This window comes from Betta splendens, chromosome 6, assembly GCF_900634795.4.
Source record: "Betta splendens chromosome 6, fBetSpl5.4, whole genome shotgun sequence".
Classification (NCBI taxonomy): domain Eukaryota; kingdom Metazoa; phylum Chordata; class Actinopteri; order Anabantiformes; family Osphronemidae; genus Betta; species Betta splendens.
In genome coordinates this window covers 6,209,571-6,235,287 of record NC_040886.2, presented here as the reverse complement: position 1 = coordinate 6,235,287, position 25,717 = coordinate 6,209,571, and the positions used below count along the sequence as shown (strand labels likewise).

Below are 25,717 nucleotides of genomic sequence, written 5' to 3'. Positions count from 1 at the left end.
TGAAGCCCCATAGGAAGCGCCTGCATCCATGAGCACAAAGTGTCATGGCTGCTTCACACTCTATTTGAGGGTAGGGGGAAAAGAAGCGTCCCCGCGTACAATGATGGGTGTGAATCTTAAAATAAAGTCCTCCTTCCTTTCTAACACATCTTTTCAACACAAGCTGCCCACAAGCTGTTTCTGAAAAGAGTCCCATTCATTCGCTCGAGCTATTAAACTGGCAAAATGCCCAACGGGAGACCATTACTCACTTTATGCAGCGCCGCTTATATAAAGCCAGACGGAGGATCCCGCTCCCCCGCACCCACCGCTGACTCTGAGCGTGTCTGTTAAGACATCAGAGGATGGGATGTGTGAGGTGCGTGTAAAGGCAAAGGGCCGCGTCACGCAGGGGCTCTGTGTGGAACCAGAACAGACCCGATGCGAGTTCTGGGACCGGCTTAATGAATGGCTCTGTAGTCCGGACACATCCCAGGCCCCGGGAGGAGGCCTCTGCGTGCTCTGTGAGCCCATCCCTCACCTCTAGGCCGCTCATGCGTGGGACATCACACACGTGACATAAAAGCTGCTACAATATCATTTACAGGGCACGAGAACCCTTCATTAGGACAGAGGAGCTGTTCCTGAAGTCAAACAAGGCAACGTCCTGAAGACCAGCAGAAATAAGGTTCCCGGCGTGAACCTAGAGTTTAACACAAAGCTACCTGGCGTTTTCTGTCGTGCATTTGTCTACAGTATGTGCAGGGAACGGGGAAAATGTGCCTTTTAATTAAAAGCCTGCCTTGATTTAGTGTTGTGCTGAGGGAGAAGCGGAGACAGAGAGGGCTGAGGCACCCCAGCCGACGAGCACTCCTTCTCATGCTTAATGAGCCCAATCCCGCCCGGACTCTTCATCAGCCGGGACGGTAAATTCTGGAATAACTAATCATTACCCCAACTCAAATCCTGTCCGTCTGCAGGTGTGCCTGAATGTATTCCTTGCGTCTGCGCCTTGTCTCGGCGGATTCCGTCGGCACCGGGAGATCAAAAAGTGCTGATACACACCCAGGGACATAAACACGCACGCGTGCCCTGAGCCGCTCCAGGTAAAGGTTTGAATATTTCATAAAGTCTCATTAAAGGAGTGAATATAAGAGGTTGAAGTATAATGACACAGGCGAAGGCAGAGTAATAAATTCAGGCACTACGAAGCCTAATCACACCAAGTTGTACAGACACAATCACAGGCTTAAGGGCATTAGAAACATGAGCGGCCGACACCAGATGTTCCCTGTTTCCAGACTGGAAGATGATGCACCTCTTTGTTTTGACTGAACATTTCCAAAAGCTCTTTATGCGCCTGCCAGCCTCTTCGCACACGTCTCTTAGTTCAAATCATTACAGGCGCCTTTCAGGTCAAGGATTAAAGTAAAAAATTCTTACGTAACAAAAAAAAAATGCAAATTACAGAGAAATATGAAAATAAAATACATTCTAACTGTGCACTCAAAATTCTGAGTACTATGAAGCCATGAAGCAAATCCATAATTTAAACCTCCTATATTATGCTCATCCTACATAATTCATACAATTCTACATTAAATGCATAAATGCATGCTCACAAATGCTCATGTGCTAATATTAATTCCACAAATAACTTGTTTTCTTTCCATCGCAAGGAGGAAGGTGTGAAGATAACGAAATATTCAGTAGGAGCATTTTTATAGCATTTTTATATAAAACAAGTATGAGTACGTATATTATCTGTGTGTAAATACCACTGGATGGTTTTCATATTCCTTTATCTGTGCAAAAACACACATGGAAACTGAATTAGTCTTTACACAGTCCACGCGTACGTAACATGGCCTTGTGTCTGCAGGCTGCTGGGCACCTACATCCATACCGCCACAGGAGAGCATGTACAGATTTAATTGAATTCCTTCAGCTATTGTGTAGTTCTGCAACACTTTGGCTTATCCAGTCCTGAATTGCTGCCAGTGAGATCTAATCACCTAACGTGGAATGAGCCCTACCTGAGCAGAATGGCAGTATGAGGTCTGGCTGGCTGCAGGGGAATGCCTCCTTTAGGCATGAAGCGGGGGAACAGGGGGTCAGAGAGGCACGTATGGGGGAGTTAAGGCATGTAGGGAAGGGAAGGGGAGTAATGGATACAGAAATAGAACGGAGGGAGCAGGTTGTGGTGCGTTAAGATTATCCCATTGTTTTTATCTGTTAATGAGTGAGGATCTCTTCTCTCATTATCCTAAAACATTTAATACGATTTCTCAGATGTTACTGTCTAGGTGACGTGTCCCTTATGAGAAGAGCTCGGCTGAAATAACGCAGCCCAGGTTGACGTCAACCTGTCAAGCGGAGCAGTCAGGTGACGGTAGCGGAGCAGGGACCGGCACAGCGGTCGCACAGCGCCACATGCGGACCTGCGCGTGCAGCAGCGCGTAGGCAATAAGCGGCCGCGTGCACACCACCGTGCTTCTAAACAGCACTGTGGACGCCTGACTGGCCAAAATAATAACCTGGAACGGCCACATCCATGCCCTCAGCATCTGAAGCAGCACGTGTGCCTTTGTTGCTATGGTTACTGACTCTTCACATCAAAGCTAGCAGCATATAGTATTTATTGCGGTGCGTGGTTTATGAAACAGTGTGAAAAGTGCTAGTAATGATAGGTCAACTCGATGACGAGACTGAACAGCGGAGGAACAAGATGGAAACATTTCTCTGACATGAGAGGGTGTGAGGGTGTGTGTGTGTGTGTGTGTGTGTGTGTGTGTGTGTGTGTGTGTGTGTGTGTGTGTGTCCACCCTTCTGCCGTGCCTGTGCTTCCTCCAGTCATGACGTCAAAGCTTCGCTGCAGTCACAGGCAGCGCTGGGATTCCTGCAGAAGCCCAAACCGTGCGCTTTACCGCGGCACAGCGGGCGCCGTGCGTGCGTGCGCCTTCGCGTCCTTCAAGTGGTGCATTGTGATGCGGACGATAACGGCGGCGCTTCACTGCGGCGACCGGGTTCCACGCTCAAAAGCAGCCTTCTTCTGTGAGCCGGGCCTCCGCCTTCGCCGTGCCTCTCATGTTCGAGACGCTGCTCTGCACCAGCAAACACTACAGTGCTGAATCACCCCATCATGTGTAGAGAGGTTGTAGAAAAGTTTCACCAACTAAAAAAAAGTATGTAGAGTAAGATTTGACCTCTGACCTCTAAAGCTGCTTAAATCAGGTTGAGAATATGTACCGAAGGAATCATATACTATGCATGAAACGCCACATGGATATTGGTTGGTGGACCATTGACCAGTAAAATGAGGGGAAATGGGGGAATGTCCAGCTCCAGAGATTTGGTCTGATCTGATTGGATCCTAATGCATATACATGACAGAGCATTTGATCTGGCAGCGAATGCAAGGCACCGACCCATTCTCTGATGTAGTGGCACCACATGACAAGCAAACACAACAAACAGTTTGTCTTGGCCGGACCACTGACGCTGCAGCACCTGTGATCCAGGTGGAAGCCTGTGGATGGGCCGTGGTGCTCCACCTCACTAGCACGCTGGACCGCTCCCCCCCCCAATGAATAACAGAGGGCTCCTTGATGTTGCTAGGTGAAACCAGTGGGGCCACGGAGGGAAGCCAGCGTTCGGGCCTTCTCTCACCGAGGCCTTGGCGTTTCCTCGCACATGCAAAGCCACAGCTCAGGTGTTTGGGGCAGGGACGACATCGGCTTTTATAGCCTGAAGGGCTGCCAATAAAAAACACATCCCAGTCACCCTGACCCTGCATGTGGGATGAGCTGCGCCAGGGCTTTATTCACGGCAGTGAACACTGTGGACAACGTGTGGATGAGTCTCACTGAGGGAGTTAGAGACTGAGCCATGTGCAGATTTTAACTTGTGCCTTGTCTGACGCTGGTTTGTCAGACAACAGTGTGGATGCTGGTTTCCCGCACAACGAACCAGTCTCCTCTCTTCCTGATGTATAGCTTAGCGCTTGTGTAACCGACATTCCACTTGAAATCCTGTGCACAGCAGTGCTGTAGTGGTAATCACTTTTCAAAAGGCTCACAGGTCACACTCTGCCTTTGGCCTGCGCTTTGGCCCCGTCTCCTTTATATTGCAGGCATTCAATTTTAAACTACAGAACCATTTTGAACCATTTAAATATAACAACTTCATATTTTTACTGCAAAGAATTGACATCTATTTAACATCCAACATGGTGAAAATTAAAATGTGTTGATTTTATTGAAGTTTAAGAGTTCGTGTAACCCACCAGATCCTGTGACCTGTAGCAGTGAAACATCATAACATTGAGCCCATTTTGCATGCAGAATACCAACAGTACATTTAAACTCATTCACTGCATATGAATGTTCATTTAATATTAAAAGCTAGACTCGTGAATCAAGGATTTAAAAAGAATTCAGCGTTGACAAACACACTTGGAACCAGATTTGTCTACAATGCAACACGGTCAAACCCTCATCCCTGGATGCAGCAGTTAGAAAACTGTACCAAAGTCAAGGTCACCGGTCCGCCCATCTACTTATTAATGGATAAGGTACAGCAGGACAGACAGGCAATGGGGGGATGAGCGCAGAGCTTCCCCCCTGATTTGAGGACAGCCTGCCAAGGCTAGCTGAGCTGACAACAGCTAAAGCCGAGGCTCCCCACATGTGCTAATCTCCCAGATTTAAATGGGAACACAGCACACGGCGCAGAGCACAGAGCAGGGCAAGTCTGTCTGATCCATGACCGTATGTCTGAGCACACGCACGGGCTCCGCGAGCACCCGCGCCCATACGCGTGCAGCAAAGCGCTTTTAAATACACATTTCAACAGTTGCAGGTCGACGATTGAGGAAGCGAAGACAAACTTGACGCCGGTGGAGCAGCATCAGGGTTTCGCTGCCTCACATTGCTTGCTTATAATTACAGGCAATTAAAGTGGGGAAAATCTGACGGACTCGAATCGGAGCGAGACAGAGGGCAAGTGAGAGAAAGTGAGTAGGAGGACGGAGCGAAAGAGAGTATTCCCACTCTTCCTTCCAACTGAGGGCAGACTGGGAACCAGTAAGAAGCAGGGAAACCATGACAACCAGACAACCAAGCTTGGCAACCAAGCCAGCGTTCTCACAGTCAGAGCCAGACAGGCGGCTCAGCAAGGGTTAATCCGAGCTGGGTGAGAGAGGAGAGAAAGAGACAAACAGGCTGATTAAGCCTACTGCTGTGAGCGCAGACGTTTAATACACCATGCGTCTTACGGCCGCTGACTCTGCGGCCGGCCGAAAAAACAAAGGGCACGAAGTCACGGGCTGGTACACAGACATCAGGACGCCAGGCGCCGCACGCGTTTGATTTGAGCGACGGCGCGAAGTCATATAGAAACGTAACAACTGGGAGCACCGGAGAATTGCGAAACGTCGGCGTCCGTGCTCGCGTTCGCCTCCGCCGCGCCGTGAAATTCCGAATAACACAAGACGATGAGGCGTTATGCGAAAAACGCGGCGGCCGAGCAGAACTCGGGCATCTCTGCGACGGAGGCAAGGAGGCAGACAGAGTGAAGGAATGAGATTTGATTTGTTCGCGTGTGTACTGTGTCTTGGTGTAACGGAGGGAAAATGGACTGTAGCGCCGTGTCGCCATCAGCCCATTCACCACGCTGTTCAACGCGGCAGAGACGCGGTGGCGGCGGGAGCGCCGAGCGAGGACGCGGCCTAAACAGGACGTGATGGAGCCGCTCCGAGGAACACATAAAAGTCCACATTCACTCGGTCATCGCCCACAGAGGCCATTTCAGCAATCCTCCGCTTATTTAGTGACCTCCCATTTAATGATTGAGCCCTTCTCTCCTCTGGAGGTCAGCAATAGAGAGATGAAAATCGGGGAGGAGGGGAGGATAATGAAGAGGGTGATCAATAGTTTGCCTTAATTAATAACCTCCGCAGCAGTCGGAACGTTCAAGTCGCTTTCTTACTCCCTCAGTTCCAAGGGTTTCTTCTTCTCCTCCCCCTGCCTTCACAGCCCACCACCCCCCGGGCCTCCACATCTTTCCTCATCATTAATCCCCGAAAATCGTTGGCTTCATACATTTCTCCCAATAGAGGCAATGATTGTGACTGAGTTGCTGTATGAATCTTGACCGGCCCGGAGAAAAGGGGCGACGGGGGTGTTGGTTGAGAGGATGACAGGGGCCGTCAACATTATATAACATCAGTAAAAGGCCCAGCTGGTGGAAGAATGAAGACGAAGTCCTGGTTCTGAGTCCGGAGTTCCTGTCCTCACATTCAGAAAGAAACATATGACTCAGCTGCGGCTCAGACACACATTAGAATGGAGGGAGCGGGGCTTTGGCTTGGGTCGAACAGCGACCAGGCAGGCTCGGCTTTCTGATCCACAGCCACTGGGTCAGGCCATCTCTGACCTGAATCTCTCTCAGGCCCACTGATGCGGAATGGGCAACATTTTCTGGGTAGTCTCTGAAGTAGAGCAGATAGACACCTGTGTTTGGGCTCAACGTGGACGATGCAGGTCAAGCGTCGCTCAGAGCCCGACCACCTGTACGTTGGGGCCTTCAGATTGGCCCAGCGCTTTGCTATTGACAGCATTAGCTGAACATTCCCTCCTCACTTGTCATCATCAGGAATATCATGTGCTGCGAAACAGTATGGATTTCCTCCGCCAGACAGGAAATCTTTGGGAGGGTTCATTGATCCGCGGCAACCCATCCCCAGCTCACCAGCTATCAATCAACATCAAATTAATGGATTTAAGTTGCCGTGCAATGTCACAGACTCCCAGAGCAGACGAGTAAGTGCATGTACCTGAATGTGTAACTAAACAGAAGGAGAGACGGATCACATGCAAGCGTGAACATCCTCCAGCTGCAACGGAGCAAAGTGGCCGGAGCCTGGTGAACCCAGAACAAGGCCCGTCCAGCAGACAGTCAGAATCAGACACCACCAGACCACCAGCAGCTTTTATCACGTCGGTCAATACCAGCCCCAAGAACAGGTGTTTGGGCTTTCCAAGCATCAATTAAGGTATCAAAGAGCCCACACATCAACCTGCAACTTAGCCAGTCAATACCTGCAAAAACAACATGGGGCTGCAGTGGATTAAGGCAGCGATTCCAGGACAATAGGCCTCTATTGCAGTAATCAAGAGCTTTTAGGAACTTAGTGAAGGGAAAGCACGGCGATGTTTTCTGAAGCATTAGTGGAACAAAGTAGTGATTCAGCTCATCTTAAGTCGTCACGCTGGCAAAAGCACAAATCCACAATCTACAGCTTTGTCAAGCAAAGCTTTAAGAGTCTGAGTTACTGTACAAGAAGGCTGTTCCTCCGGCTCATATAAAAGCCGAGCGACGGCACACGGGGTTCAATTAAAACAATGAGTGGCGGCGTCGAACCCGGGGCGCGCGTGAGCACAATGCAATGACCAGGTTCCACCACCCGAGCACGACGGCGATGCCTTTGGCTCGGAAAATGGCCTCCATGCTTCTGTGGCCTCAGCCCCAATCAGCAAGCAGCCATGCAGACACACCATATCCACACACTCCATCATGGCCGGGTGCCCGTCCGGCGAAGGGGGGGCCACACATGTTTCAGAGACCAGCAATACCGTCACAAATAAGTTGAGAGCGTGGCCGGGTTTGTGCAACTTTAACGCGTAACGCTAACGCTAAGCCGGAGCAGGACGGCCCATTCTACCTTAGGCCACGTGAGTGTGTGAGTGAAAGCCGAGGGGACTTTGGCTGCGTAGGGGATTAGATCAGGGAGACCAAAGCAGAACCACTGTGTGTGTGTGTGTGTGTGTGTGTGTGTGTGTGTGTGTGTGTGTGTGTGTGTGTGTGTGTGTGTGTGTGTGTGTGTGTCAGTACAAGCACTAATCACTTAATGAACACAGAACAGCACCACTGCTCTGAGCAGGACGGCCAGATCAACCGGAGCCCTTCCGCCCTCTCCCCTCTAATAATACCAGCCAACCGCAGCCTGGGAAACCTCACCGGGGACGTAGCCCACTGGATGTTCCCAGCTGCCGCTCATGATCGAGCCCGGCCCATTGGGTGCTCACAGTTGCCAGGCCAACCCCGTCCGCGAAGGCCTGGGAAAGAGATCTGACAGATTAACGAATGGTTAATGGACGAATGGGACATTATGCAGCGTCATTAATCTGAATAGGTTTGGCGTGGACGAGCTGCACAGAAGCCAGAAGGCAAATGAATTTCCCTACACAGGACACATATGCACAATATACTGCCGCACATTTGAACGGGGAAAATGTAATTTAAATGCAGGCCAAGTGTTCTAAGAGCGCATGGTATTTAATTAGAAATTTCAAACGCGAAGCAGAAACAAATTAAAATAGCCTTGAATATAGGATCTGAGCCAAAAAGTTGGACCAAAGTTAAGATTTATACAGATTTTAAACACAAACACATTCTTCTACTGGCAAAAAATCATTTGAATCTGCCTCCGCATGTGTGTAAATGAGTCCTGAGTCGTGTGGACACTGTCATTAAATGTCTGTGCTCAGGAGCCCGAGTTCCAGCTCCATGCCACCATAAACAGACATTAGACACTCAGCTGAGGTAGCTGCCTGTAAACGCCTGTGAGCAATTAGGCCTATGGGAGAAATTTGTTATTAATGTCCTGCACCAGCAGTTTCCCAGGCTGGATTAAAGTCCAGTCCTCCCACCGCAGACCACACCAAGGGAACTGAACTTGCTACGGATAGAACCAGAACATGGTGCTGGTCAGGTGAGTGAAGCAAATATTCCAAGAAAGCGCATGAGGATGCACACACACACACACACACACACACACACACACACACACACACACACACACACACACACACAGCATGACCAGCTGGTCTGCGTAGGGGAAGCAACGCCTATTGTGGCCGCTTTAGACAACAGATGGGAGGCAAATCTCTGGGCAGAGACGAGAAGAGAGGAAAAGTAACTCTCTCGGTGCGTTTGAGGGCAAAGCGTGCCGTGCCGCGCCGCGCCGCCTCTGCCCACACGGGGCTGCGCCTCCGCTTCACATGGCTCCACTGGCTGCACGCACTTGACCGCAGAGGATCAGTCACCAGTGCTGACAGCAGCACTAAACTGCTCCACGGTACACAAACAGCCCGCAGCACGTACCTCACCTAAAAACCCATCAACCACATCAAGTCCCCCTGTGGCTCCGTGCGTTTTAATTGCTATTAATTCTGCACTGTCATTGCTAGACAAAGCGCGTGCTGCTGCCTCGGGAAGCCCGGGTGCACCCCCTGCGGTGCATGGACACAGGCCAGCGGACGCTCTGATTTCCCAGCTCGTGTGATCTGTCAAGGTGGGACCTTCCACTCCACATCGGAGGAAACCCACGTCTCGCCGCCGGAGCCTATAGGAGGAACGCCTGCCTCGCTCCATCTCCCTGCCTCCCTGCATGTGGACTAAGAATAGATCAATGTATCAGGCAAAGCGGGATTAGCGGCGGTCCTCCAATCACTGGGCGCACACGCACACACGCGCGCGCGCACGCACGCACGCACACGGCAACGCGAGAGCAGAGGAGTCAGAACATAAAAAGTTAATTTTCCACGGCCGGTCACGCCGCCGTCGTCCATCCGCGCTGGACGGCTTCCACGCCGCTACCGGACGCACGCGCGCAACCAACACACACACACACACAAACACACCCAGTCCAACGCCAACGCGCAGCCAAGTAACCAAGGTAAAGCAACCCCCCGTCCTGCTGTGTGAACAATGATTATGTCAGCTCGCCGCTCGCGGGATCGGCCAGGTGTTCGCAACTAAGCGCTTAGTTTGGTTATTCATCACCTGCGGACGCGCAGCCGGACAACATTTCAAGTCGCCGCGGAGCGCCCCGAAAATAAATTGTGCAATTTAAAAGGGACGCAGCGAGCAAGCTGTCCCAACTAACCTGTCTGTCCCTTCCCCAGCGTCTTCTCCAAACGGTAAGGTCCCACGTAATTGGCGTGTTGGGCACCGCTGTTGTCTTTGCCGGACGATGACATGACGAATCTGGGCGAAAATGGGACACTTTGTGGGCTAATAAAGCGCCGACAGTTAAAGAGCCCGAGCCGGAGGTCCGAGCTGCTGTTTGGTGGTCCTCTTCTACTCCAGCAGCCGCTTCGCTTCGCTTCCTCTGACGCCTTCTGTCTCTTCCCCTACCTCACTCTGTTGTTGAGGAGGTGAGGCGCTCTCTTTCTCTCGTCGTTTCTCCTATCGCTGCGAACGAGCCGCAACTACCTCGACTCTCGCCGTCGGTGGAAGCTGCGCTGCCGCGGTGCGTCTGTGGGAGGTGCTGCGGAGCCGTCGGGGGTGATTGACAGCAGGCGCGACCTATCGGTAACACGGACACGGGTGGCGTCGCCGCCCCGTTTCTTGTTGCTGGAGCATCTTTTGCTTTATCCACAGACGCTGTGATAATGAAAGTTTGAGCTCAAATGAATTCACACTTGTTTATTTATTGCACTGATTATCAAAGACCTGCTTTGATAATACGATAAAATAAATAATAAAATTGTTTTCAGTGTTTAGTATATGCTCCATTACTGGTAAATTTACATGCAGTAGGGTCTAACAGTTATTAGTATAAGCCTGAGCTGGAGCTTTTGGGGCCACGAGGGGTCTGTGGTGCCAGGGTCAGAAGTCCCCTTTGCTCACTTGGTGTCGCAGCCTTATTGGAAAAGGAGAGATTAAATTACAATGAACTGCTAAAGCTAAAACACCAATATTCCAAACACTATCTCCCACCAGAAAGTGTTACAGCATTCATAAATATTTATACTGACTTTATTTACCGCGGTGCTATTATTGCGGCCAAGAACCACAGTGTAGGAGTGTCTTGTCTCTGCTCCTTCATCTTTTATTTTCTCTGTATATCAGTGCTTTCTTCTCAGTGCACTCCTTCTTTGCCCCTCTATCCCCCCCACCACACACACACACACACCCCAAACACCACACAGTGATAGGTGTGCGTGCAGCAGGAGGGAGACAGTGTCGCCCTTCTGATTCATTTCACACCCCACTGGTCTGAGACCTGTGACTTTGACTCTGGCCTCTGTCTGTTCCTCACACCCCGCGTACAGATGTCAGGAGACGCACACACGCCGGAAAGACGCGCACACAAAAGCACCCACGCACGCTCACGTGCACGATTTGGCCTGTGAACATGCTTTGACGGAGGACGAGGTTAAGGGAGCTCCTGAAATATTAAGCAGAAAGAATTGCATCACACCGCAGGCTACACCAAAGCTGAATATTTGCAGGAAGCCCCAGGTTTTTCTTTTTTATTATAGACTCTTCCCAGTTGTCTTCATTGCATCTCAAAATCCTATTTGGTAAGAAATTAAATAGTTTGTTGTATTATAGTTCTGTACTCTGTATCATCATACCCACATCTATGTCTTATTTTATACATGCAGCAACAAACAGCAGTTGTTCACAGCGTCTGCTGCCTCTCCGCTTCACAAAGTCAAGCTTCCCGACTGCACATGCCCCAGTTTAATGCCTTTGAGGTCGGCGTCGAGCATGTGCTTCGCTTCCCCCCGATGCCCTTCATCACACGGGGAGCTGGGTCGGCGCGAGGAGGCGTGACCCAGAGTGTCACCCACGTGAGCGCGCGGTGCCAGGTGGACGGGCCATGTGATGTCAGCGCCAGGTGCCAGGTGGGCAGCGTCTCAATAATGCATCACGCCCGGCGCCGGCCCCGGCAGCGTCGCTACTTTGAAGTGTTCCAGAAACATCTGTAGCTGGAGTTTTTAATCACCTTGCCTGTACCTCCCAGCTCCCCATCAATCCTTCACTCTCCCCCACTCCTCTCTTCCCGCTTCCCCGCAACGAAATTAATGAGAAGTCCTCTCGTGTTGTGTTGTGAACCCGTGCGATGGTCGCGTGCTCGCCCCCGAGCATGTGTTTATGTGCACGTTTACACGAGTTAATGCAACATTCCATCGGAAGCATGAGCAAAATTCAGATCGGCTCATTGTCTTCTGGGTGTTTGCTAAACGTTGTGGCCCGGCAAGAATTATCAAAGTGTTGTTTTACAAAACACAAATGTACTATTGGGCAAACAGCAATTGGCTGCAAGTGCAAGCTGTACAGGATATGCATACTAATAGTCTCTTTCTAAACAACTGATCAACTTGAAATCAATCGCGGAATGAAATGGAGTGTACGGCGCCCAGACTTAGTTAATAGATTTTTTTTTTTAGTTTATTTTTCGGGTCTGTTTGCTTGAGAAAAATATGATGAAACATGAAGTGTGCCAGAGAAGAGAAAAAAATAACCTTGAAAGGAAATGTGATAGAGGGGGAGGTTTACCAAAAAGTGGAACTCATTTAATGTGTGGCAAGAGTCCAATAACCTCCGAAGTCCATGCTGCATAATGTCTCCACCGTTCCATCACACTACCATATAACAAATAGCTTCATAGCAGAATCTGGCCGATTCAGCAGGGAGCTGTAGGCACATTTACACTAAGCGTGCGCACACACACACACGCACACACACACACACGCACTCACACACTCTTGTGGTACTCTTGTTTCCTCCCAGGAACAACCGCTACGTGCACAAACAGTGTCCACGTGAACCCGCAGCCCTTCAGGGTTGGACAAACTGTTGCCAGCGAGCTGCATGCTGGAGGCTGTAGGATATTACTGGATTGGCCGGCGTGGTGTGTTGATTAATTAGCGTGTCATCCACATACAGAGGAGACTATTAGTGTTCATCTGCAAACAGTTAGGAACCTGGAAAGGCCGGGAACCAAGCGAAGGGCAGAGAAGGTGGGTTTCAGCACGGCCCGAGTGCAAACTCGTACATCTAAAGAAGGCTGAAAGGCTGCAACTTTGAACGGATAAGTCGAAGTTTAGGTTCGGGTGTTTAAGGAGAGGTCAAAGGGGGGTGCTGCTAAGCAAAAGAACAAACAAAAGGGCAAGCTGCAAACTAGGAGTCTCCAACTGGTATCTGTGTTTCAGGTAACAGCCTGGGTGCATCATGCATTTGACTGCTCAAGTAATAGGTCATAAATGGCCTCATACATACAAAATCAACCACTTCCTCTTTTCTACAAGGGCAAAAGATGAAGGTTTATTACATCACATGCACAGAGTCAGGAATGTGTCCTGTAAACGGTCATAATTATCCAGAATATGGAGGACACTTGAGCAGGTCTCTGAGCCGGGATGAGGACACTTGGGCCTTTGCGTCTTCTAAATGCAAATGAGCGGGATCACAAACACGAAAACATGACGCCGATCCAGAAAATCTGATACAAGGAATGTATTGAGAATCCTAATGTGTTTGCTGTTGCATAAAGAACCTGATATTTCATCGGTATGGACCGATGGAACACACACACACTTACACCCACACACACACACACAAGCATCAAGCATCCCACTTACAGTACACGTGTTCCACCATCCTGCATGTTCCTGTACTGGTCTGCTGGTGTCGTGTTCAAATGTCACCACAGCAGGCTGGTTGTACATTGCTGTGTGCATTACCTGGGCTGTAAAGGGAATACTCAGCAGGGGGAAGCCTCTCTGTATGTAACACACACACACACACACACACACACACACACACACACACACACACACACACACACACACACACACACACACACACACCAGCGGGCATGTAACATGTTCTAACCTCACACCTCAGATTCACCAGCACAGCTCCACTGCCCCCTGCTGGTTGCACAAACCCATAGGGACCCTATTAACGCACTAGCGATAGGATATGGAAACACTCCCACATGGTATCTATCATTTCTTAGACGAAATCACGGCAGAGCACTGCAGTCATGGACATCCCCGTGTCTCACGTCCCCACTCTCTCACGCATCTCACCCATCTACTGACAACATGAGATCACAACAGCAGTCGTCTGACCCAGTTTGCCTCTGTTGCGTCTCCGCGGTGCCGCAGCCGTCGAGCCCACGAACGGCTCCGTTAGCAGCGAATTAAGCTCTAGAACCAATCTGACTCTTGAATCGTAAGGAACCAGAATTCGATCCCATCCCGGGAGCAAGGTTGGAGCGCTTGGCACTGACAGAGGTGAACGGTGGGGCTGCAGCTAACGTGGTTACAGCTTTGAAGGAATACAGTGGGGCGCATCTGTTCGTTTTTATCATGTCTGCTTTAACCTACTTACCAGAATCCTTACACAGACACAAAGTAGGCATTTTATCTTTAATCATAGCTGCTTTTGCCATTGTGAAGAACTTAATTGCAGTGTAAGAAACAAACTGTTGGTAATCATGTGGAGGGTTTTGGCTGCGGCGCTGGGTAATTAGGTTGGCTGCGTGTGCCTCACTAATCACAGGCACATTTAATGGCAGCATGGGGTGAAGAACTAAAACAAACTACATTTAGCTGTAACAAATTCACCGATCGTTCGCTCGGCATCCACAGCCCCCGTCGTGCGCGCGTCTCTCACTCATTCATTATCAACACAGCAAATAAAGGGCAGGAGAATGTAACAGCAGCGCTCCCTGTGATCGCTTCAGGACCAACAGTAAGCATCATTAGAATGGATCAGTGTCGGCTGTGCATTTGTATTATGTATGAGAAAAATCAGAGCATCCTGCATCTTATTTGTTAGAGCTTAGGATTAAGCCTGTTTAGCCCTGTTCCTGGTTTGGGCCCTGTTTGTGAGGCAACAGAAGACAAAACACAACTCACTCTTTCACGATTGCAGTTTTCTCACTGTTAAGAGCCCTTGCTTTCAGGTCCGGCTTCACAGGTGACCTTTCCCGGTCGCACACTGGCTGTTTACCCTTGGCAATGACTCACGCACCTTCAAAAGCAGCCGCTCGTCTCTAGCCAATTTGAGAATGCGCTCGCGGCAATGTCGCGGACGCGGCAGCCTTCGCAGCCCGGCTGTGTGCGCTGCTTACACAAGGCAGCGGGTGGAGGAACGCCAGTCGCCGGCGACCGGCTCCTCAGATTAGGAGCGTCAGCGTCCGCTTCACTGCAACGCGTGAGATGTGAGGTGAGCGCACGAAGGTGAGCTGAGCTGTGCGCGTCGTACAGTGAGTCTCTGAGGCCGCCAGGACTGTGTGACCCCAATCACTGTAGCACACAACAGCAGACCGCTTCCCTTATGCTCGAAGCAGTTACACAAATCCCTTTTCATCAAAAGAAAACGTGATCACTTGTTTCCCTGCACCGGCTGCTCCCAGCAGCGAAGCCTTTATCTAAGACATGTGGGCAAATACCTGAAATCAGTGATAATACAGGATAAATGTGTTAAATGCAGATGATTAAGCAGTTATTATCAATGAAAATTAATTGATCAGCGTGGCATGTTGTTAGATTAATATACATAATGAGCCATTGAGGTTACGAGAAGAATTCTTACACCAACGTAAGATACATATTTGTGCATATGTCAGTTCATATACAAACGTGTACGTGTGTGTGTGTCGCCGCATGTGTCTTGTGTTTATTGCTTGTCCTGTTCAACAAGGTCACTGCAGCCGCAGTAAAAGTGATTAGACGGGAGACGAGTCCCACGTCCCATAAAGCTTTCTACGCTCTGCTGTGGCGTTGCGCCTGCAGGTCAGGTTGCAGGGTTCAAGTGGCCCACCGCTCTGTGGGGAACGCTGGAAGTCCATCAATCATGGCGTAAACAGAGGCGGCCCTTCATCTCATTCATTACGGCCTCTGGACGTTTGCTGTGCTCAGCGAGGGTCTGTAGATCTGCCACAGTGAAACACGTGCATAAGAGAGGTTTTTGTTTTTATCTGATGTCATTCTGCCAAAACTAGGAAGCGAGCGTTCTTTACTCTGTGAAGGACGTTGATAGCAGCTATTGTGCAGTGACAGGGAGACGCCGAAACCACAGCTGCATGCGCTGACGTCTGTTCGGATGGAAACAGCGCCGGGTCTAATAACGGCTTCAGAACCAGACCCTGGTGGGCTTCTTTTTGTCCTCGCTTTGGAACGGAGCGGAGGAGGCCGGGGGAGGACGTGGGGGGAGGGAGGGAGGGAGGGAGGGAAGCTGGGTGGGGTGCAGAGAGGGAGAGATTGATGGAGGATCGGACGGAGGCGACAGACGTGGGCGATGCAGGGGTGGCTCGGGCCGACGGGGACGAGAGACGGTGGCAGATGCATCAGCGGCTACAGCTCCATCCCTGCTGATGACACACACACACAAACACACACACACACACACACACACACACACACACACACACACACACACACACACACACACACACACACACACACACACACACACACACAGACACACACACACACACACACACACGGGTCGCACCTCTTCCCAAAATCAGCTCTCTGCCTTTATTCAAAACACATATACTGTACACACGTGTCCATATGCACATATATGTCTCCCTCTCTCTCTCCCATCAGGCTGGTGTGTGTGTGTGGGGGGGGGGGGGGCTTCCTCCAGAGAGCAATAAAATCTGATTGGAGTTAAAGCAGTTGGTCAGGCCTCCACGCCCCAGCATCTGTTGGATTACGGTCAGCCAACCTGTCATCTATGAAATGACCACAGGAGGGGACAGACACCTAGAAGGAGAGGTGGCGAGCGATGTGTGACACAGGGAGAGAGAGAGAGAGCGATGGACACACAGATTGGTTTGGTAAAGGTTATTATGTAAAATCAACTGACAGACGGTTTGTCCGTGTCGGCTGAAGACGAGGGGATGGAAAACAGGATGAGGCGGAAACGCCGACACACCTGACCTTTAGATGAATCATCTCGTCTCTCCGTCCTCATGTATCACTGTCTGTGAGCTCTGGGGGTTCTGGGGACCCCCCCCCCCCCCCTTTACCCCAGCTGAATCCCTATCTGCTTGTCTTTACCCATCCATTTCATTCCTCGTGGTCTCCGTCCGTCACCCACTGCTGAACCCACTCCCCACCATCACCTGCTACGTACGCCCTGAGGGAATCATTTTCACTCTAACAACTTCAATTAACCTTACCCTGCCATGCACACACACACACACACACACACACACACACACACACACACACACACACACACACACACACACACACACACCTCCTGTACCAATCACAGGTGTTAAGGTCACTGGACTGGGAGCCCAGAGCTCTGCAGGGCTCCTCCGGTGACACGCGAAAGAATGTAGCATACGAGCTGACCTCAGAACAGTGACACTGACATGAATCCGCCTAAATAATTAGAGCTGGGACAGCCAACGGAAATTTATTTCATTTCACGCTTGGAGAGATTGTAAACGTCTGTTTCATTTTGGGCTCCGAGATTAGCTTTTGGAGGTTACGGGCTGCGACACCTCGAGGTTGGAGGAGGCATACGTGTTCCGTGAACCACAGGATCCTGCGCGAGCGCCGTCGCTCGTTGCCAGTTTTCTTTCTTTGACGCAAGAATGAGCGCAAATAAGAAAAGCTGAGCAAAACGAGCGCGCTGGTTAGAGAATGGGAGCGGGGTCGTTTTTCCCGCAGCTCGTTGGGAGGCTAATGTGATGCATTTGGCAAGTTTCCGCAAACAGCGGCAAAGCGCTGCTGGGTTGTTTGGTCTGCCATTAAAAAGCACGTGCGCATGTGGGTGCGTGGTTCCGTGCATGCAAATGTGTTTGTGTGCCTAAAAAAAAGGGGGCGAGGGGGGGGGGGTTAAATCCACACAGCTGTTCCTCAAATCAGACTTGGCTGGTGCGTGGACGCCTGCAGGCTCATCTCCACCCTTCCACCCGTTTTCATCATCGTCGAGCTGCTCTGTGACAATCCTCCAAAAAAAATAATAATCATAACAAGCGCGATCATTGTAAGCGAGGCGGCTTTAATGCGCAGCGATGGTGGGAGAAGGGACGTCGTCCGTCATAATAACACACTCGGGGGGCAGCGATGCGAGGCGCTGCTTCCAAGCCCACCGCTGGTGCTCGCGCGCTCGCACTTGCGATAATAACTCCGACGCCGCACAGATGAGGCTTCGATGAGCACCTGACAAGGAGCGGGCGACGAGCACTGATTTCAGGTCCGATTGCGACAATATCACATGAATGGGGTTAAAGCAGCAGAAGCACGCTCAATTAAACATTCGTGGATCAAATGCACGTATGCGCGGACTTACAGCCTGTAATCCTGCACTAAAACACACCCTGTCGCCCGGAAGCCGCTCCGTCCGTTCCCCGCACCCAGCACAGCTCCCCCTGCGCTTATCAGTGCATAATTGCTGTTGATTGGTGTATTGCTGCTCTGGTTAATCTGCCTGTGGGTGGCTAATAAAGCAAGCTCCATCGGGGATGTTATCAATTGGAGGCAGGAGGTGCGCACGGGAGCGAGCCTGGAAGCCACGAAGAAGAAAGGGGGAGAAGATGTGAAGCAGAGGAAAGTGAGTGAGTGAGATGAAAGGGAGAGAGGTATAAGAGCGTTTGATTGGCGTTGAAAGGCGTGGAAGGACATATTAGCAGGGAGAGTCGAAATCACAGGGTTTTCGAGTGTTTGTGCTCCACGACGCGTCTGTTTGAGGCGAAGGAAGGCGACATCAGTGAGTTGGACGTTGCTCTGACGGCGGAGTGAGAGTCATCTTCCTCCCCGGAGAATCCTTTTATGGTGGATGCATGCGGCCCCCTTTCCTCGGCCCCTCCTCTGTTTCTAAACAGGGGCTGGAGGTGGAGGGAGCTGATGAGATTGTTCTCTATCAGCCAGCGGGGTGAGACAGGTAGGACGTCACCCACTGGAGCGGATGCACCACGATCCCAATGCCCGGCGCAATCACACACGTTGGCGAGCGGCGAGCTGGCTTTCCTTCATCCCACCGGGGGGTGGAGGGAGGGGGGGGGGGTCTAGCGGTGACCGAGCTGGCACACGCTCCAGAGACCACTAGAAGTGGTGAAAGACGAGCGGTTCGGCAGCAAGGACGAGAAGACGCTCCTTGGAGCGTGGGGGGGTTTGAAGAGCATCCCTGCAGGCGAACCGCGAACATTAGACACGCGGAGATGAAACACGGGCTCACGCGTGTTTAATGCAACTTTACCCGTCAGCGGCTGTGTTTCATACTGTCAAAGTCAAAGACGGAGGAGCCTAAACACACCTTGGTACAGTTTCCATCTCCTTCCAAGTCACTGCCTATGCTGTCGATGGCTTAGACTGAAGCTCTGGTATCATTGGAGGGGAACTTGTCCTGCGGCACTGACTGAATCATTTTACTATATTAACAGAACTCTGTCACGCAGTTTTCTAAACCTCAAACCTGGGAAATGGATCTTAGCAAATGGATCTTAGCAAAAGCCTTAAACTACTGAGACAACCTGAAGGACAGTTCAGTAAAACGACTGAAGGACTTGAATTAATTACTTAACACAGTCATAGCAGCCATGCAGAGGTCCATGTTATGTTAATTCACTGAATTCACCTCCGCAGTCAGGGGGGGACCTCACGTTGCACGTTACTAAAGGAGAGGTCTGTCTAGAAATCAATGTGTGGAACCGATGCCTTTATGACGGCGCCATCTGCTGGCGAGCTGCTGGTACTGAGCCAATAATCGCTTTTTCACACAGTCAAAAGCAGCAGGACAGACAGTAGGGGGAGCATTGGATTAATGCCGTCAGTCAGAGTAAGACGGTGAGGAGAATTCAAATAATAAAGAATAAAACATACTGCATCCACTCATAGAGAACTAACCAACACTATATGGGGATAAGCTCTTATACTGATCTCTACTTAGTCATGCGTACTATTTAAAAAATATTATAACGCAAATATGTAGGATATAATAATTGTTTGATACTTACTAACTTGCTTACTAATTAATGATAATTAATTTGAAATTTGCATTATAGAGATTTCCAAGCAATTCAAACAAAAACTCTTTAAAACAAGACAACTGCTGTTTCACAGTTAGTACTTTTTATTTATTGATTCAGGTCAAATTAATAACACAATGTTGCCTATAAATGCTTACATAATATTCCAACTGGGAGCTGATTTAGAGCTTTTGGGTCTGCTTTGACCTTTTCTACACTTTTGTGTTCATATACAGCTACTGTGATGTAGGGAATGTGTATCCATTCTGTGTCTGATGGAGCTGCTAGGAGGATTTTTTTGGTCCTAGTGTGAGTCAGTTTATGTATAACATAAAAACCTTTGTTGTAACCATTGTGAAAATTGTTTGGCCTTTATCAGCCCAATGCTACTCCCCACATAGGAAACACATCTTATTGTCAAAGGTGCTGTTTAGTGGCAAGTAGACCTGCTTTAGCTTCCTGAAGATGTGTCACATTTCATCAGTTTTAACTGCCTGGAGGAGCCGGCTCGTAAACTCTGCAGTCATTAGGTTGGTAACACTCTGATTGTCACATGCAGATTGTTGCTTGCTAAGCAGTTCACTACTGAGTCAGGACCCACGCAGTTTATATGCTGTTTGGATCCAAGGACAAACTGAGAAAACTATGATCTGATGCAGCAGAAGCCTTTAAAATTTTGACAGTTGGTGTGATGTGCGGAAAAGAAAAATATGACTTAAGCAAACATTTAAAGTACCACAAAAAAAACTAATCTAGGACAAAAATCTCAACTAGTGACTCTCCTTTGTTTTAGTGAGAGCTGACTCACCCCCGTCCAAAGCACCTTCCACACTGTATTTAAAACACAAAGGGCCTCTTACTTTCACACTTCCCCTCCGCTCACATTGGTGTGTTGAAGAGGAGATTAGGCAACACACATTGTAATGCTAAATACTGTGTCAGCATAAAAAAGTAGGGAGTTTTTAGTTTAGCTGTTATTGATACATTTAGCTGCTCAACCAAACTGGGCTAAACAAAAATTATTTCAGCTTGTTCAATTTATTTTTGAGCACCATAATCAACGAGGACTTGTCTGTTTATTGAGGAAATGATTTGGGGCGTGAAGTGATGGGGCATGAGTTGTAATAAGGTAACTCAGCCACCGGGGGGCGCTCAGTTGCTAATGATGGGGACCATGATGTCATAATAACCCTCCATCCTTCTTTAGTCAACACTTTCAGCAAAATCTAAAACATACTGTGCTGAGCTTTTATCAACATGAGCAGCCTAACAAAACTAGGCTCGTAACATTAACAACCAAAATTATTTCACCGCATTTAACATTCGGGCGGATGTAAGAAATTCCCCAAGACACGTCATTATAATGCGTCACTATAAGTCTGGATCTTTAATTGTTTTCATAAAGTGTATTTTCATTCTAGACTTTTCTACAAATATAAATACTGAATAAAAGTATTAATTAAAATAAAGACTGCAAAATATCCTCCTCCATTCTTTTCCTGCACCACGTCCTTTCAAGGACACTTTGCTTGAAGACCTCGACTCTTTAGATGAATACATAAAAATATAATTGTACTCCTGTGACATTGTATTAAGAAATCTTTTGGGTTTTTTTTCACCTCGTTCCCTCTGTTCATTAAAACGCAGTAGCGATGAATCTAATAATCGCTTCCTTCATCCTGCCGGCGACGTGACCCGGATCACGCGTAGCGGGCGCCGACCACCACATCTCATGAATATGCGCGTGCGTAACGTCTACGGAGGAGGCTGTCTTTAAATAGCGAGAGACAACCCCGCTGCAGCACCACTGCTGCGGAAAGGCTGCACGAGGACCACACGCGACCCGGCACCAGTTCGAACCAGTACAAGCGAACCGTGAAGGTAAGATCACCCGCCGGACCCAGAATTAAAGCGCGACGCCGTACACGCGTCTGGAAATCATTTATTTTGCGCCAACGATGCTGCGCATTGCAGGATTGTGAATTGGGCGTGTCGCTGTATAATCAATAGTGTTTATTGGCTGCGCCAGTCTGAGCATATATTCCTATTTTCTCATATTTTAATATAAAATGTTTATAAATGGATGTCAGATTGAAGTGGGATGACGTAACCCACCGGATGTGATCTTCCTACTTGTTGCAATAACGGTGGAATCATTGTACAAAAAAGAAAAATAAAATAAAATAAATCAGCCTTAATTTAGACGTAATTGAACTTAAAAATGATGTTAAACGGAACATACAAGTGTACAGCAGATGTAAGAGCGCCCTCAATATGTTGGGGCTCATTTTGCTTATGATCGGCTGTCGGACATGTTATGCAATAGCGCTCGTGCCCTCTGCTGCGTTAAGGTCAGAGCGGTGATCATCAACCAGACACCATCAAGGCTTTAAACGAATCTGCAGGAGGCCGTGAATTGCCTCAATATGATGTATGGGCCAGGCAGCCCCAAAGCACTGTTTGTGCTGATGACGGTTATGAGGTTATGTCAAATGTTAGAATTTCTGATGATTCATTGCATTACAGTCTTTATCCTGATTGCATTGTATATTTTATTTCGGGTCTAAGATTTGACAGAATGATGGTTTGAATGATACTGAGTGCAGCGTAACATAGAGCACACACTAAACCTTAGCTGTGACACCTGACACCAGAGCAGAAGCCACCACTCTCCACTTATGTAATAATGCCTTGGAAAAGGTTATAGCAGTTATATAATATATATATTAACAAATATAATAATAATAATAATAATAATAATAACAACAGAGGAAAACGTTGTAATGAACAAACCTGGCTCACGTGGGGGCCGGCTCCTGCTAACTACTTTTAGCTGGCACGCAAGTTGAGAGATAATTGGTTAAAGGGGAATTAGCAGGACATGGAAAGCGGGTCAGTCAAACCTGTTTTGTGCAAACTCAGCGTAGAAGGTTTTAAACATCTCTCAGAGCTGGTGTTACGGTGTGTTTACCTCGTGCTTATCTGCACTCAGCCATGGCTGCCCCACCAGGAAACAGAAATAGCACGGCGTGACGTCAGCTGGGGACGGTCTGCACGAAGAGCCGCAGTGCTTCTCCCCGGCGCTGGTTGCCATAGCGACCAAGCAGGGTGCCGCAAAGTCACGAGGGCTGCCCCTAAACCGTGTGTCAAAGTGAAGACGCTAGAAGCGTAGGAAGGATGGAAGTCGCGTTTGAGTCAGTTTCATAAAAGCGGTGACACGAATGGGGGAAAAACCCACGTCTGAGTCATTCGCTGTGTGAGAGATCAGTCACGTCCTCACCACCGACGCCCCTCCCCCCTCTGCCGCCTTCTCTTCCACAGATGTCCACCAAGGAGAAGCTGATCGGCCACGTGATGAAGGAGGAGCCTGTGGGCAGCAGGAACAAGGTGACTGTGGTGGGCGTCGGCATGGTGGGCATGGCCTCGGCCGTCAGCATCCTGCTCAAGGTGAGACCAAGGGAGTGGATATTTGCACTAGTGTGGAGTCATACACACGTCTATAGTGGGGTCATCGCATTGACCTTATTTGTGTGTGTGTGTAAACAGGACCTGTGTGATGAGCTGGCCCTTGTTGATGTGATGGAGGACAAGCTGAAGGGTGAGGCCATGGACCTGCAGCACGGATCCCTGTTCCTCAAGACGCACAAGATCGTGGCCGACAAAGGTGAGAAAAGAACGACACGCGTGACTTCTCGGACCCTTTCTGCTCCGTCGCGGGTTCAGGGCCTCCTCTTTGCCCCTGTTCCCCAGACTACAGTGTGACAGCCAACTCCAAGGTGGTGGTCGTGACCGCCGGTGCTCGCCAGCAGGAGGGCGAGAGCCGCCTCAACCTGGTGCAGCGCAACGTCAACATCTTTAAGTTCATCATCCCCAACATCGTCAAGTACAGCCCCAACTGCATCCTGATGGTGGTCTCCAACCCAGGTAGGAGCCTGTGCCTGGAGACGTTCATCGTGTGTGTGTGTGTGTGTGAGCAGCGGGTGCACGCTGACCCCCCCCCCCCCCCCCCTTTTGCCTCCCCAGTGGACATCCTGACCTACGTGGCCTGGAAGCTGAGCGGATTCCCGCGCCACCGCGTCATCGGCTCCGGCACCAACCTGGACTCCGCCCGCTTCCGCCACATCATGTCGGAGAAGCTCCACCTCCACCCGTCCAGCTGTCACGGGTGGATCATCGGAGAGCACGGAGACTCCAGCGGTATGTGGCTCGGTCTAAAAATACAGCGCCTGCTGGGCCCGCCAGCAGTCGCTGTCGCTGGGTGGAGTCTCGTGATAGCGTGAGCCGCCCGTGAATGAATCCTTTCTGTTTCCTGTAGTGCCCGTGTGGAGCGGCGTGAACGTCGCCGGGGTCTGTCTGCAGGGCCTCAACCCAAAGATGGGGGCTGAGGATGACAGCGAGAACTGGAAGGAGGTCCACAAGCTGGTGGTGGATGGGTGAGGACCGACCGAGGCTCTGAATGACATCTTGCCTAATCAGCGTCCAGCTTTGGAAGGATGCAAACATTTACCCTGTGATTCTGTGACGACTGTTCAGTCATGTCGAGCACAATAAGTGCTTTGTCGCGTATTTGCAGGTATTTGATGTAATATGTCTTGTCATGTTTGCGCTGCAGGGCCTATGAGGTCATCAAGCTGAAGGGCTACACCTCCTGGGCCATTGGAATGTCTGTGGCTGACCTGGTGGAAAGCATCATGAAGAACCTGCACAAGGTGCACCCTGTGTCCACACTGGTCCAGGTGAGAGCAGGCCGTCCACCAGTAGTGTACTGGTGATAATAATATAAATATATAATCACTAATGACCGAACCCTTTGTTGCAGGGCATGCACGGAGTGAAGGATGAAGTCTTCCTCAGCATCCCTTGCGTCCTGGGCAACAGCGGCCTGACGGACGTGATTCACATGACACTGAAGCCCGACGAGGAGAAGCAGCTGGTGAAGAGCGCCGAGACCCTGTGGGGGGTCCAGAAGGAGCTCACGCTGTGAGGAGCGCGGCTCTGAGTCTGCCCCCGGAACCGCCGCCGGCGCTGCGTGGCCGACTCCCGTACCCTCGTGTGTTCCTCGCGGCGGCGGGCGAGCGAGAGCCCCTGAGTATCTAAACGGGCCACGTTCGTAGCTAGGTACTCGCACGCGGTCGTCATTCGCCGCCGCCACCCACCCGTATGTCCTCCTCTCTCTGCGTGGTTGAACGCTCAGCTCGCGAGGAGAGAGGTCCCTCGTCACGTGTCAGGTCTGCATATCGAACATATATATTCAATGTACTGTACGTTAATGTGTGCTGCTGCTTCTTCTGTTCTCTCCTTGGTCCTAGTTTGTGTTTATTGTGACTCTCCCCAGTTGTTCCTTCCACATGTTTTTTTTTTTGTGAGTGTGTGTGTGTTGGATTATAATGGACACATTCCATTCTCTGTGAGGAGGGCTTCCTAGCCAGCAGGCGTCAAATCAAAATGGCTGCACGTACCACTGGTGGAGAATTCTGTGACACCAAAGTACCTTATCATTTCAGCAAAGCAGGACACAGTCACTGGTTACTATTTTTAAAGAAACTGAACCACAAGTGCACTGACAGAGTACATGTATAATAAAAAAGGTCAACTCTGACAGAATTGGAGAGGTTGCTGCTATATTTATTAACGGTGAGCCAGTGGGAGGATCGCGACTCTGGTCAGGTTTTAAACACACGGTAACAATCCTGCAGAATGTTTGAGCATCCTAATACCCACAAAGAGTGTTGTATTTATTTTACTCCAACTGCCTCCAGAATAAAGGCACATAGAGAGAAACGGTTTATATCTCAGTACTGTTAAGATCTATCTATGTAACAACTATCCAACACTCGCTAACTGTACCTGTTATGGTAACTGGATATAGATGTTTATCGACCATGACATCAAATAAAACTGCCAGGCTACAAATCCGTCATTTGTCCTTTCCTG

General features: G+C 49.7%; 2 protein-coding genes and 1 long non-coding RNA gene across 5 annotated transcripts in view; 1 reads left to right on the top strand and 2 right to left on the bottom strand.

Moving 5' to 3' along the window:
- brsk2a (BR serine/threonine kinase 2a) overlaps nt 1–10,288 on the bottom strand; it is a 116,883-nt gene extending 106,595 nt beyond the window's left edge. Inside the window, exon 1 of one of the 3 annotated variants that reach the window (XM_041071115.2) lies at nt 9,929–10,288. In XM_041071115.2, the coding sequence (XP_040927049.1) occupies nt 9,929–10,022 (94 nt within the window). In that variant the 5' untranslated portion in view covers nt 10,023–10,288. The remainder of the gene's footprint in view (nt 1–9,928) is intronic. The other 2 variants (XM_055509822.1, XM_029154989.3) reach the window with 2 other exon arrangements.
- Nucleotides 10,289–14,146: 3,858 nt separating this feature from the next.
- On the bottom strand, nt 14,147–22,882 carry LOC114857294 (uncharacterized). The gene is made up of 3 exons (XR_003786193.3): nt 22,755–22,882; nt 15,812–16,159; nt 14,147–15,725 (listed from the first exon to the last, which is right to left on the bottom strand). It is a non-coding gene; the product is annotated as an uncharacterized LOC114857294 (long non-coding RNA).
- On the top strand, nt 21,506–25,699 carry ldha (lactate dehydrogenase A4). The gene is made up of 8 exons (XM_029153648.3): nt 21,506–21,664; nt 23,105–23,230; nt 23,330–23,447; nt 23,534–23,707; nt 23,807–23,980; nt 24,099–24,216; nt 24,396–24,519; nt 24,603–25,699. Exons 2-8 carry the CDS (start codon nt 23,105–23,107, stop codon nt 24,765–24,767), a joined length of 999 nt encoding a protein of 332 aa, XP_029009481.1. The 5' UTR covers nt 21,506–21,664; the 3' UTR covers nt 24,768–25,699.
- Nucleotides 25,700–25,717: the final 18 nt, after the last annotated feature.